The sequence below is a fragment of the Boleophthalmus pectinirostris genome, unplaced genomic scaffold (genome assembly GCF_026225935.1).
Source record: "Boleophthalmus pectinirostris isolate CB_2022bp ecotype Guang Dong unplaced genomic scaffold, ASM2622593v1 HiC_scaffold_3, whole genome shotgun sequence".
Classification (NCBI taxonomy): domain Eukaryota; kingdom Metazoa; phylum Chordata; class Actinopteri; order Gobiiformes; family Gobiidae; genus Boleophthalmus; species Boleophthalmus pectinirostris.
Window position 1 is genome coordinate 28,341,684 of NW_026571299.1, and position 15,206 is coordinate 28,356,889.

A 15,206-nucleotide genomic window follows, 5' to 3' on the forward strand; every position below is an offset into this window, starting at 1 on the left:
CAAAAGGAACCTGAAAAACACGCATTATGACTGTGAGCGGTTTAATCTCTCCATAGATCTCTAGACCTGTAACTTCTTGTCTGGAGGTGCCAGCTGATTACTTTTAATGCCACACTGTGGAACTTTCCAGGTAAACCAATAGAATCATGGACACAACCAGGTGGCAGACCCTGCACCAGAAAAGCTACACAGTACATTGTTAAATTTAAAGTTCCCATATTCTGCAAAATGGACTCTTTTGAGTATTGTTATAATGTTGTTACCTCATCAAAAAACAGACCAGGAGTTGTGTTTTGTTTCATTCACATGTTTGAGTAATCCTTTCTTATTAGTCTGTCTACATCTCCAGCACTCAAAATGCTCCGTTCCACCTTGTGATGTCATGTAGTGGTTGGTTTTCAAGCTCCATTTACCTTTAGTTCAGTAGCTTTGCAATTCTAGGGCCTGAATTGATCCAAATGATTCTAGTAAATGCGTATGGAATTAAAAAAAAAAAACAGTGGAGCACTTCCTCTATTACCACATGACATCACAAGGTGAAACAGAAACAAAACAAAACTCCAGGTATGTTTGTGATGAGGAAATTACATTATAACAGATCAGAAAGCAGCGTAAAATTGGCCCTTTAAACGAAACAGCTGCAGAGAACTAGGGAGAACATAATTAACAGTATCATCTTTGTCTAACGTTGCAGTTTTATTTTTAAAGTAACTGAATCCTAACATTTTCAGTCTAAATCCTCTCCCCTGCTGCCTCCTCTCCCTCTCTCCTCTCTGTACTTGTGGTTTTGTCTCTCTGATTTTTTCTCCGCTCTCTGTATTTTGTGACGTGTTTTTCGGAGTTGCAGCTTGTTCCTGGTTCGACCGCATCATTTCCAGACCCACAGCAGCCAAACCACATGCCTGAAATTACCCAGAATTCCATGGGGCATGCTCCGACACTGGCACAGAGGGTAGACCGCAGCAGGGCCAGAGGTTGCGGAGGTAAGGTAGTACTTATGTCAGAAAAGGATGTGTTGAGTTTGCAAAAGGAAATCACTGTATTTAAAATATACACAATGGAGAGGCCACTTTATTAGGTGCAGTTTGCTGGATTATTTTCAGCAAAAACTTTCTATCAGGTTTGGATTGTGCAATGAATGGTCCTATATGTTGCAAAATTGACTCGTGAGCTTTCAGTCATGTTGGAAGGGTGCTAAAAAACATACTTCGAGTTGACACATGTTTGAGTAATTCTTTATTATTATTGTCTACATCTCCAAAATTCAAAATATTGTGGTGGTAGTTTTCAAGTTGACAGCTAACATTTAGTTTTGATTAATAAAGATGGGGTGAAATGATCCAAATGATTCTAGTAAAGGAGTATAGAGTATAAAAACTCAGTGGAGAATTTCTTGCAGAGGTGGGGACTTGCAAGTCGTGACTTGGACTCGAATCAGATTTAAGTCACTGTTTTTAGGACTTGAGACTTAACCTGATAAAATGGACTAAGACTTGGGACTCGACTTGGACTTGAAGGTCAGTGACTCAGGACTTGACTCGGACTTGAGGCCTGTGACTTAAGAAGACTTGGTGCTTCTCCTTAAAAAATGTTTTTAGAAAATACTTTTCTCTTTGCAGTTGATAAATGTGGTGCTGAATTTTACAGGAACCAACTGGAACATGTTCCTCCCACTTCTCTATTTGTTACTTTTGGATGGAACTGAATTACTGTGAGATGGTATCTTCAAATGTACTACAGTAATATACAGTACAATACAGTACAATGCAGTACAATACAGCACAATACTGAGAGAACTACAGAGAACATGATCCTTCATGACAAAATAACTGTTATTTAGCACTTTTAAATCTGAATTCTTTCTATTCTGACTGTAATGATTCACACTAAGATCTTGACAAGACAATTAAAAAGGAAAAATTAACATTTCTACAACTCTCATATAAATACTCATATAGAAATATACCATGATTTATTAAGTACAGTTTAGCTTAAAATTTATATAAATTGCAAAAATCTAAACTACATTTGGTGCTTTGGTTTAAAGACTTGAAATGACTTGAAGCTCAAAGCAGACGACTTGGACTTGACTTGGACTTATGAGTAAGTGACTCGAGACTCGACTTGGACTTGATTGTCTTTGACTTGGGACTTGACTTGGACTTGAGGCCAAAGACTGGAGACTTACTTGAGACTTGCAAAACAACAACTTGGTTCCACCTCTGACTTCTTGTATTACCACATGACATCACAAATGGAACAGGGTGTTTTCCGTTTGAGAGAAGAAGTCAAGAACTGCAAGAAGTGTGTGTTAAACATGTGTGAATGAAACAAAACACAACCCCAGGTATGTTTTTGAGGAGGAAACATTATAGCATAGATCAGAAAATAGAGTAATATGGGCCCTTAAATACATATTTACTGAATCGAGATCCAATCGTTTGGACTATCAATGATCAGTTTTTGGGTCATTTTAACTGAGAAGTCTAAAGCCAATGCTCATTCACTCAAAACATGTGATTTGGAGCAGAGACTTTGAAACTTTGAAGACTATTTTTATTGAATTCCTATTGAAGTCTTGTTTTTGTTCATGGAAGCCATGTTTAATCGATTTATACACAGCAATAACATTGAATCAAAAACTGCAAAAATGCAAAAGAACAAAATGTGAAAATATTTGGGGGTTTTGGCTTGGCTAGTAGTTGGTAAAATAAGTAATAGCCATAATAATTGTAATTACAAATGGTCTGGTTTAAATCCTTTTCTAAACTAGACCTCCTCTATTGAGCTCTCAAAAAGAACCATTCATGCACTTTGAAGTATCTTGCCCAAGGACATAATGGCGGTGTGCACTAGAGGGAGCAGGGATTGAACCACCTCCTTCCAAATGATTCCTCAAATAGTTAAACTGTTTTTTCCCACCTATATGGTAAAAAAGAAATATTGTGAAATTAGGGAGTAAATAATGACTTAAAAATCTGTAATTCTAGAAGCATGATTAGAGTGAGAGAATGACTGTATGTCTAATGAGGCCAGTAGCTATCCATATGTATTTGAAGTATTAAATTACTGTGTATCAGGAAATTACTCAAAAGGCAGATACAGATACGGACAGCTCGCAACTGACCTAATTTGATCTCAAGAGTTCCTATCCAACATACTAATATTTGTATCTGGACATATTTTCCTCAAAACCATGGGGAAATAACTGGTCTGGTGCCTTTAAGTATGTGTCCAAAAAATAATATGAATTACTATTTAGATGAAGAGACGACACACTAGTACTGCATAGACAAGATTTTAATCACTTTCAACAACCCAGAATGCATTGCACCGACCAAAAGCTACAACTCAAGACAAGGCAACATACTGTATTTACTGCACAAATCTTAAAATCCTCAAATGACAACACAATTGTAATGTTTGTACTAACTAAAAAGTAAAATAGAATCATTTTAAATCTTTTTTTCTCTGAGTAAGATATTGTAAACATGTAGTTAGCACCCCATTCTGCTTTTTTATTGACACGTTTTTTTGCTTTTTGTGGTGGAAGATGGTGATGTAATGATTTGGTTCACATTCATACCAGACCAGTAGAGTAATACACGTTCAAACACTTCAATGCCAATGAAAAATGAAGACAATTCAATTCAAGCCTTTTTTGGGATAAGAATGATTTTGGGGTTTATAACGAACGGTGCTGTAAGCGTAGAAGTATTTTTACAGAGCATCACAAGACCACAATCATTGCCTGTAAGTCTACTCTTAAACCGCATGTAAAATCAGTTTATATACCCAATATAATCTGAAAAAGTAAGAGCTACATTTCAGCAAGTTTTGTTTTTTTGTAACACAGACCTGTATGGATTAAACAATAACCAAGTGCATGCTGAAATACTGAACTTTAGCAAAATCAAACTTAACCTAAAGATACAGTATGTCACTTTCTGGAGGTGGCACGTCATTGCGTCAAAACCATAATTTGAAACATTTATGTGGAAACAAGCAGGAAAAGGTCCTCCTCCAGGCCAAATAAGAGCCTGGTTTGTGGAGATGCAAGCCCGCTCTGAGTAAGGACCCAGATTTTTCAGTGCCATAAACACCAAAATGAAAAAGCATTTTATTTCAGTCAATTTATTTGGCTAAACATTACATACTGTGGCTTTAAAACCTAAAATCAATACACTTGGGACAAAATAGAAAACTATAACTACCACCATAAGAAATACCTACTGATGAGAGCAAATTGGTAGCTTTTATGTTGTTTTCTTTAAGGACAAATTAGACATTATGTTGTCAATATTCAAAACAATAAATGAATTCACCCTCCACCCTGAGAGCTACATACTCCAGGCTTTCTTTTTGAAATACTGCCCCATAAAAACACGATAGAACCACTGCTCAAATCCTCAACTGTTTCAAACAAAAGTCTCACCAGTAAAAATACTCTGTGTTCATTTCTATCATTACACATAGGTCCATTCCACAAACAAAGCATGTTATTTTACAGAATACAAAACCCCTCATAGATATAGATATATAGATCAATATACTCTATGAAAAAATAAAATAAAATCTTAAATCTTTGCTGTTTAAAGGTGCTCTATGTAACTTTTCTAGTGGAAGGTCTGCCAGCTGCTTATGTCCATTGCTTTTATTTTAATGGCTTTAAACTTAAAATCAATCACCATGGAGACAAGCAGATGACAGTACCAGGTTATGTTACAGGTCAGATCAGGGAAGAGGTGACATCTCTCACTGCAAAAGATAATGTTTTTCAAGTGATTTTTGAGCAATAAAAAACCCGTAATGAAGGAAAAAAAAAGCTAAAGAGTGGTTAATGAATAGGTTTGATGACATAGTGTGGAACATTTAAGGCAAAGCGACAACATCTCCATGGAGACAACCAGGTATCACACTCCATCCCCGAAAAGTTACATAATGCACCTTTAAAACGTATTTTTTCCTACACTGACTGCATTTCACTGCTACAAAACAATGGAAATTTGTGCAAAAATGGTCCAAAGTTTGAAGCACAGAGAACCACCAAAAACTGCTGCTCTGCTCTTAAAGGCACCACAAAACATACAGGAAGAAGAGGGGTATGGTAAAGAGTTTTCCCAATTACTTCTGTCAATTCTTCGCAACCTGACTGGCAGACATGGCTACCTTTCAGCACCTACATCAAAATTAGGACTTAACTTGAAGTAAACCCCAAACTAAACCAGGATCAAACCTACACAATCAGGTCATAAAGTGGGCTCAAACGGTGTGAGGAGTGTCTTGCCCAATGACACAAAAGCTACATGCATTGGGGAGACGGGGATTTGTACTCCCAACCTTTGAGATACAGAATGATTTGCTTTACATTTTGTGTCACTGTTGTCTCATAATAAAACATATAGCTACAAATGAATAGACATAACCCTTACAGATTTTCACTTTTTGTATCTTTTGATTTGATTTTACAAATAATAAAGCACAACCAAGTACCTGACCTGCGTACAGGACAAAACTGAATATCTCAGTATATTTTGGACTGTCCTGCTAAGAAAAATCTGATTATATGTTTAAAATCTATTAGAAATGTGCTGAAATGTACATTAAAAGACCACATTTAGCACAATAGACACTAAAGTAACCACAAAAATTTGTTAAAATATCCTTTATGACATCAACACATTTTTCTTTCAATGTTAAATAGCTCCTCGATCTTGAGGATGTGCTACACAATTATATTTGGGAGATTCATAACAAATAATTTGATTTAAAAAGGTATTCAACATCACAACTAAACCTGCTTTGACTTATGTAAGGATCATTCTGCTTTCTGAATGGTTATCGTCCTTAGAACCACCAAATTATAACATAAACAATTTGACTATCATGTCCAAAGGTTTTGTAACTGGTTTTGTAATTGAAATCAGCAATTGTTATCAGTAAAGCAATATTTGATTTGAACAAGTTTACCTCATATCTAAGGACACAAATAAGGTAATGTTTATGAAATTTAAAATCAAAATCTTACATAATGTTACTCTAAAACTCCAGGTAAGATTTGTTAAGTCACCACAACATAAATCACCATCATAACTGAACAAAAGGCTACAGTTTTTTTTGCATAAGCTACTCTAGAAAGGATTGTCAAAAGCACAGGTCACTACATGGACAGACTGCTCCCACTACAGGCCAGAGGCTGCTATTACAAAGAAAGAAAGGTTCGATCTCATCTCTGCTCAAAACTTCTATAAAATTTTTGCTCAGTTATGACTAAAGAACAAATTACACATGTACATTAAGTTACCTTAGTTGTCTTTACTTCAATCTAATCAAGAGTATTAGTAAAGTATGCTCAAGATAAAACATATTCGTCAAACCTTACCCCAGTCGAACTCCAAAAATGAAGACAAGGAGCACATTGTAGTAATTAGAATATAAAAATAATAATAATAATAAAAAATCCCTTTCATTTAAACAGACCAATAAAGTAACCCATATGCCTCCTCTCTCATATAGTAGCTTTAAACAGTGTACTTTTACTTTTAAGTTGTTTTTATCTTCTGAATTATAAGTTGGAGGGCCCAAGAGTAAACACTGGGCAGATATTCTTTACAGGGTGAAACAAAATTATTATGGAGTTTGTTTAATATATTATTTGTCAGTCTGATGAGGCTGTGTTGTTGGCAAGATTGCAAAAATGACAAAAAAGAAAAGCTAATTAAGGTTCTCAAGATGAAACCCACTAAACATTTTTTAAATAAAATTTCAATAAATGCAATCTATTTCCCTTCATGCACAAATATAAGCTGTTAAAATCACAGAAAAATATAAAAACAGCATTAATTACTAAAATGAAATGTCAATTTTGTGAATAAAACCAATCTCCATCTTAACCTGCATCAGCCAATATATCCAAAAACATATTTAAATTATCCATCTTCTATCTTCAACCAGTTTTGTACCGTCTCCTCTTCTCTCTCTCTTCACCTCTGGCCCTTTGTTTGCGGCTGGGAGGCAGTGTGAGAGCGCCCCCCTCAGGCTGCAGGATGGAGTGACGCTGCAGTAGAGTAATAGACCCAGAGCAGAAGTTTTCAAAGAGGAGTGAAGTCTCTGGGTGATTCTGTTGTTGTGGTTTTGATGTTAAATAAAAGCAGGAGGAGAGCACGTCCTGCTACAGTCCAGTGTGTTATGTGCAGTTAGTACTATCCACACCACCTTCACATCGGCCCTCTGAGGAAAAGAGACAGGTTTTTGGTTAGTCTGTGTAATCCCTCAGTGGTCCAGGTAGGTTCTATAGCAAAAGAAGAAGAACAAGCTACTTGGATTTACATTTTTGTCCATTTGAGAGAATTGAACTTTCTTTTGCGAGATTTTTGGTTAATTCAAGAAAAACTCAATAATGTGGAGCCGTTTTTAAGCTTTTCCATATCAAATTTCACCTTTGGGCTTTCAAGTACCCCCTGATCTAAACTTGTATATATATCAGGCCTCTTTCATCAGTGATTCTCAACCTGGGAGTTGTGAAATGATTTCAGACTTTAAAAAACTTTAAATTCATGCAAGAGTCTTCAAAATTTGCTTTTATCGTTTAAAAATACCTTTACTAGAATTACCCTCTAACTCCTGTGGTGCTGCTACTTAAGTATGGCTACTACTACAACTCTTGCTGTATTCTACTGCTGTGCCAACCTACTCTCGTTACTACTTAATACAAATTAATTACTACTGGAAAAACAACAGCAGCTACAACTACTTACTACTACTACCAACTACTACTTACTACTATTACTTACTGCTACTCCTACTACTATTCAACATGGTACCTGGGTAATTGATCTCATGTCTTCTTTGTTTGGGAAGACTGTTTTTGACCTATTAATAAACCAAAAATTAACAAACGCTTTAAAATTACCAACTATTTCAACTACAACTACTGCTACTACACTAGACAACAGCACTTAAACTGACTGAAAAGCTCTCTTCATGCTTGTTTTTGCACTGTATTCTAGAAGTTGCTATGGGCGCCACCATTGTCATTGGGGTTGTACTAATTTGAGGCTACCTATTGTATCTTGACAGCAAATAAGTTCTATACAGTCTACAAAGCTGTTTTAAAAGGAGAATCGGTGCATTGTTGCCTTGTTGGTTCACATGGAAACTAAACATTTGCACAAATCAACCTACTTTACATTATATTTTAGGCAAAACACTTTTCAAATTCTCCAGTGAAATGAGTAGGATTCCTGTTTAACTGGAAGTCACATTTAGAGGCAAAAGTGGGTGGAATAAGATCAGTCCAGTATACAGGAGACAGGTGTGTGCTTGCTTTCCTCACCTGAGCACTCCTCTGGCAGCAGTTGGTTCCTGCAGGGGCTAGGCAGAGATGTGGGTCCCTCTGAGCTGGTGCCGAGCTGCAGCCTCCTCATGTGACGAACCACTGCTGTGGCATTGAACGCTTGCTGCAAAAGAGAGACAACAAAACATCATTATTTTCACTGTGGAGCTCTCTCAACAGAAAAACAGTATTATAAAGCCTAAATAAAAGAGCTGTTTAAATAAAAGTGACTGAATTAATTCTTCACTGTAGGACTAACTTACTCAACCTCATCTAAATTATATAATGACATGAATTTACATTTTTAAGCTTGTATCATTGGAACACATGTATGTAAACAATAATGTGCATGAAGGATTGGACTCACCTTCCATTTACTTTTGGCAAAGTTTTTCTTGATTTGTGCACTGACAGATTCATGAATGTTCTTATCCAGAGCCGTGTCTCCAGCAATCCTGCAATAAATATAAAACTATTAATACAAACTATATCAAATGAAAGTAATTTATGTAAAAACAAACATACCAGGGATGCTGCAGAGCCTGATCACACGTGTATCGGACACTGGGGTCTTTCTCCATCAGGTGAACAATGAAGTCTTTGGCTGAAATCACAGTGAGCTACTTTCAATGCAAATTATTACCCATTTAAGCTAGTTGGTGCAGTGTCATGTCATGGAAACAACATCTATATGGATTAGATTAGATGAATGCATATTTCTGCATGCTCCTGTACCAGAGTCGGAGATGTCGTCCCAGTACGGAGAATCAAACTCGTACTCAGCCCTTAGGATCTGCTCAAACAGTTTGGCATCATTTTCATCATAAAATGGAGGATATCCACACAATCTACAAGAGGCAAAGACTGTTATTTTTTGTATTTAGTTAGGATTGGTTCTAATTTGTATTTTTTGCAGAATTTTCTTACAGAATATATGCAATGACTCCAATAGACCAGCAGTCCACTGCTTTACTATAGGGCTTCTGAGCCAACACTTCAGGGGCTGAAATAAAGCAAAAGCTTTAGCTTTGTATAGACATTAATATTACTGAAATAATGAAGTGGAAAAGTAAGTGTTAAAAAAAAAAGCCTAATAGTATAGAGTTGATATTTGACTTACCGACATATCCCGGGGTCCCACAGGCTGTGGACATGACACTCCCCACTCCCTCGATTTTAGACAAACCAAAGTCACTGATCATGATCTTAGAGTCCTCGTCCATGCTGTAGTACAGGAGGTTCTCCGGCTGAAACGTGTACAGGTCCAAGTTTAGTTCCAGGTTGTGGAGTTCCAAATTTGGTCTTGTTTAGTCCTAGTGTAGTCCTGGCATAGTCCTGGTTAGTTGAGTCCCATCATAATGTGGTAAACGAGTGTGCATGTCTGCAGAGTCTCACCTTGAGATCTCGGTGCACGATGCCCATGTCATGGAGGTATTTCACAGCATCTAGAATCTGCTGGATGAGTTTACTTGCATCTTTCTCTGTGTAGAAGCCTTTTTCTATGATGCGGTCAAACAGCTCACCCCCAGACACACTGAAAAATATGAAAGACGTGTGAAAAAATGAGTCTAAACAAAACAATTAAAATCTACAAGCAACAACTATTTTTTGGAACATGTTTTATTTAAATCACATATTTTAGCTTCAAAAATTATCCTTTAAAATGTCTCTATCTCTGTTGCTGTTATGATTTTTTCTATTTTACTTGAAAGAAATTGTGCATTATATTGACCACTAGATGGCAATATTACCTTTAGTTAAACCTGCACGTGTTGATTTGGAGAGGTTCCTTTAAGTGAGAGTAATTTGCATAATGTACAGTAATCAATCACTCTGTCATGTAAACAGCTGTAAGAACCAGTGCCCCAGCATTCAAACCAATATATCTATGCAATGTTTAACCTGCAGGAGGTCTTATACTTGTGCTGCTATAGATCATTATAAAATGGAAATGGAAAAATTGTGTAATCGTATTTTTCAGAATCAATACTTGTCCAAATTAGTGTCTAGTTTTAGGTTAGATTAGAGTCTAGAGATCCACATTTTAACAACACTATTGGTACTTTTGGTTTCAAGAAAGTGATGATGTCATACTCCCAGATGGGGGGCAAGAGCCAATTTTTCATATTGATTACACTGTACTTTGTCATGAGTTATCTCAAAGGTAAAATCACAAATGTTGTATCTGATCATTTCTATTAGTGACTAGACTCAAGAACTCACTCTATTAGAACCCAAACCAGCATTTTAACAATATTCACTTTAGCTGAGCCATCTGTATTAAGTAATATTGAGCTGTAGTAAGTTGTGATGTCATCTGAAACCTAGTCATTGTATTAGTAATGTTTTTTGTTGTTTTACAGTTGTTGAATCATTTCTTTCTCTTATTATCGACTGCACTGTCCTTCCATACTAAATAAATGAAAACATGCCTAAACCATGACTAAGCATCACTCTCAAATCCAGACCTAAAATGGTACCAAAGCCGGTGTTTAGACTAGGCCTGTCCCTACAGCAAATTTTAAATGTTTTTTTAATTGGTGAAGTAAATATTACACAATTCCCACTAGCACAAAGAAAAAAGTACTCACGATAAATATGGATCCCCAAAACATATGATTCCATCTATTTCTGTCATATACTGAATGATAAGTCAGCGTAGTATTCATCATAACTTCTCTAGTTCTGACTTCCACAAACATCACATTAGAATAGGGACAAGACCAGGACTAGATCAGGACTATAACAGGACCAAATCAAAGTCAGGACTAAAATGAGATCAAACCAGGACCAAACCATACATAAGTGTGAATGCACCCTATTTCCTGATCTGCATATCACCATAATTAAGGCATAAATGCGCTATAAATGGGACCATGGACCCCAATTTGAGAAACACAGTTAGATAAACAGCTGATCATAATTTAAATTTGAGGATAAATAATGAGAAACCATAACATGATTCTAAGCTAATTTTAGAAGGTTTTGACCGATCACAGAGAATAGTGCTGTATCAAAAGCCCACTTAACTAAAATGAATGTGTCTGCTTCCCATGCTTTAATAAGACTCAGTAATGTAAAAAACAGGCTATTTTTAACCAATGTGTTTCCGTAGTAGCACAATATATGGAGACATCAGGCTACATATTTACCATACCTGCTTTAGTCCTTTAGACCTGGTTTGGTCCTAATTTAAGCCTGGCTTAGTCCTGGTTTGGTCCTGGTTTAGACCTGGTTTAGACCTGGTTTAGGCCTGGTTTAGACCTGGTTTAGACTTGGTTTAGATCTGGTTTAGGCCTGGTTTAGGGATGAGACATGATTTTCGAATAGTCGAATATTCGTCATACGTTCAAATAGTAATTTCGAATAAAGACGTTTCCTAACCAATATTTCATGTACGGCATTCGGCCAGAAGGTGGCGCTAACAGACTGTAAAAGTCCCTGTAGGCGCGGTAGACCAGGCCGAGTGTAGAGGCTGCTCCGGAATAACAGAAGAAGAAAACTTATCGCGCGGCATTAGCAATGCAGAAGCAAGTAAAAGTTCCGTATGGTCGTCATTTACTTTGTTAAATGACAAAGAGGTTCAGTGTAAAATCTGTCAGGTGAAGCTAGCAAACCATAGATCAACCACTCCCATGCAGAGCCATCTGAGAGCGAAACACGCCGAAACACGGGAACATGCGCAAATGAACTCAGTACTGCCAGGAGATATGCCCCTTGCTCCACACTGACCCGATGACATGGTGGAAAACAAACAAACAGAAATACCCTCGATTGACAAAGTTAGCGAGCGCTTACTTAGGTGTGTCTGCGACGTCCGTGCCATCGGAGCGAGTCTCTGCAGCGGGCAGCTCAATGAAAGTAGCGCAGTGGGCTACAGTATGTGCTTGGTCATGCGTTTTTAAAATTGAGATAGTCTTGAATATAATTTCATATTGTTTCATATGTGGGTTGCTCAATTAAGATGCTCATTTCTGATTTGGAAGGTTGCTGTTTGATTAAAACTTTTGCGCTTAAATACCCCATCTGTCATCTCGTACATGCGCGTGTGTGTGCGGGCGGGGGAAGGGGGGGTCGATTTTCGAATAATATTCGAATAGCTGTCATTGATTTTCGAATAGTGTTTTTGCCAAATATTCACATCCCTAGCCTGGTTTAGTTCTGGTTTAGATCTGATTTAGACCTGGTTTGGTCGTGGTTTAGGTCTGGTTTAGTCCTAGTTTGGTCCCGGTTTAAATCTGGTTTAGACCTGGTTTAGTCCTGATTTAGACCTCGTTTGGTCTTGGTTTAGTCCAGGTTTAGATCTGGTTTAGACCTGGTTTATTCCTGGCTTATTCCTGGTTTAGACCTAGTTTAGACCTGGTTTAGTCCTGGTTTAGATCTGATTTAGACCTGGTTTGGTCATTGTTTAGGCCTGGCTTAGTCCTGGTTTAGACCTGTTTTATACCTGGTTTAGTTCTGGTTTAGATCTGATTTAGACCTGGCTTGGTGCTGGTTTAGGCCTGGTTTAGTCCTAGTTTGTTCCTGGTTTAAATCTGGTTTAGACCTGGTTTAGTCCTGATTTAGAAGTGGTTTGGTCGTGATTTAGACCTGGTTTAGTCTTGGTTTAGTCCAGGTTTAGATCTGGTTTAGACGTGGTTTATTCCTGGCTTATTCCTGGTTTAGATCTGGTTTAGACTTGATTTAGTCCTAGTTTAGTGCTGGTTTAGTCCTGATTTAGACCTAGTTTGGTCCTGAATTAGACCTTGTTTCGACCTGGTTTGGAACGGGGTTTAGTAGTGAAGTGTGAGTTTAGTTCAGGTTTAGACATGATAACACATAGTTTAGTTCTGGTTCTGACCCAGTTTTGCACCCTGAAATCCTTTGGGATTTCTTATTTGTTAAGAGCTAATATACTGAGTGTGGTGTTGTTAAGGTCAGAGTTTAGTTCTGATTTAGACTTCATTACACATGGCTCTGTCCTGTTTCAGCGTTTTGTCCAATTTTATTCCTGGTTTAGACCTGTTTTAGACCTTCTTTAGACAAATTCAATAACCTAGATCCCCCATTTTGCCCCTGTGCTTCTTTTCTTTGATAATCATATGAATGATTGATGTATTTGCAGAAGGCTCCTCTAAATGTGCTGCTCTTTTCTTTTGACATTTGAGCTGGAGGAGGGTGGAGCTGCCCCCACCTGAGACCACCACCAGCCCTTTGTACAGCAACTACAGGCTGCAATTAAAATCAAGAGTGAGGGGGGGTGACAGGGAGGGAGAGAAGGAGAGCGAGAGGAAGAGGGAGAGGGAGAGAGAAAGAAAAGGGTGAGAGAGAGTAGGGGAGGACAAAGAGGAGAAAGGCAAGAGAGAGGAGAGTGAGGGAGAGAGGGAAGGATGGAGAGGAGCAAGAGAAAAAGAGCAGCAGGAGAGAGAAAACAAGACAAAGAGGAGAGAGGAAAAAGAGGGGTAAGTGGAAGAGAAAGAGGGGTCTGGAAGGGTAGAAAGCAGATGTAAGAAGAGAGAAAGAGTGATAGAGAGAAGGAGGCAGGTGTGAGAAGAAAGGATTAGGGAAAGTGAAAAGGGAAGGGGGGGGAAGAAACAGATGAGTAAGTGACGGAAGAGAAGGAGGGATGGAGAAAGGGGGACTGAGAGGAAGTGAAGGTAGAGGAAGGAGAAGGAAAGAGGGGTGTGAGTAGGGAGAGAGTGAGAGGGTGGAAGGAATGAAAACAGGGAGATACAAAGCGATAAAGAGAGAATAGGACAGGGCATTATCAAAACATGTCAATATAAATGTGATTAGGGCAGTTATAGAGATCCTGTGCAACAATTTAGGTCTTCCATTTGACAGAGAAGAGCGGTTCTATGTCAGGGGTAAAACTCCTGGTTAGTAATAGTTCTGTGTGTTTTTAAAACCAGTTTGAAAGCAAATTTTAAAGCTGAAATGTCAAATTTTCTTGGTGGAAAACTATGAAGATTGTAAACACTCACAGCTGCATGACCAGGTAAAGATGAGTCTTGCTCTCGAAAATGTCCTCCAGCGAAACAATGTTGGCGTGTTTGATTCTGCGGAGAGAAGAGACAAAAACAAGCAATATATTTATTTTAAAAAGCATTGCAAAATAATCTTACTTTTAATTAAAAATGATGTACAAAAAACAAAACAAAAAAACAACAACAACAACAACACCGTAACAGATTTTAGGGGCAGCCATTTTGTGACACTGGTCTCTCTGAATTCCATATACACTTCCAGTCAAAACTTTCAGTATTCTTACATTTTGTATATACACAGAAGACATCAAATACAGTATATGACGTAGTTCAAGTAATCCCTTAGTCATTCATGTAGGATCCATGGCAAAGATATATGGAATTATGTAGCAAAGGAAAAAAGTCCAGCTATTTTTTTTTTTATATATTATATATTCAAATCTTTTGGTTTGTCAAAAAATATTGATTCATTGTAATTACTTCATTAATGGGTTAGGGTTAGAAGTTAGGGTTCAAGTATGAATTAAGCAATTACTAAGCCGGAATCATTCCTAATAAGCTATTGTTGGGTTTTAGATGATATCACAAGATTCTATAAGACAAGAAGAGCAGGTCAAATTAATAAAGATAAAATGCAGATTTTTGAGGTGATACAGTGAGTTCTTGGGTCTGGTCAATAATAGAAATGCTCAATATGAGTGGATTTCCTGTGAGGACATTTCTAATTAAAACAACATATTATTACAGGAATACCTCCTAACTGCATTGAACTAAGGGACATCAAATGAATGCAGTTGAATTTCCACGTATTTTTATGTACAGTGTTTGGTGTAGGGAAGAGAGGACAGGTGAAGGGAATTGTGGGTAATTTGGTGGCCACACTGAGTCGAGCATGGCCTTTGTCG

At 37.4% G+C, this 15,206-nt stretch overlaps 1 protein-coding gene across 2 annotated transcripts in view; it reads right to left on the reverse strand.

Moving 5' to 3' along the window:
- Nucleotides 1-4,118: 4,118 nt before the first annotated feature.
- camk1b (calcium/calmodulin-dependent protein kinase Ib) overlaps nt 4,119-15,206 on the reverse strand; it is a 54,368-nt gene continuing 43,280 nt past the window's right edge. For both annotated transcript variants that reach the window (XM_020933871.2, XM_020933870.2), the window contains exons 4-12: nt 14,299-14,373; nt 9,731-9,869; nt 9,456-9,582; nt 9,263-9,338; nt 9,071-9,183; nt 8,861-8,939; nt 8,703-8,790; nt 8,336-8,459; nt 4,119-7,230 (exon numbers count right to left, since the gene is read on the reverse strand). In XM_020933871.2, coding sequence (XP_020789530.1) covers nt 7,187-7,230; nt 8,336-8,459; nt 8,703-8,790; nt 8,861-8,939; nt 9,071-9,183; nt 9,263-9,338; nt 9,456-9,582; nt 9,731-9,869; nt 14,299-14,373 — 865 coding nt within the window. In that variant the 3' untranslated portion in view covers nt 4,119-7,186. The remainder of the gene's footprint in view (nt 7,231-8,335; nt 8,460-8,702; nt 8,791-8,860; nt 8,940-9,070; nt 9,184-9,262; nt 9,339-9,455; nt 9,583-9,730; nt 9,870-14,298; nt 14,374-15,206) is intronic.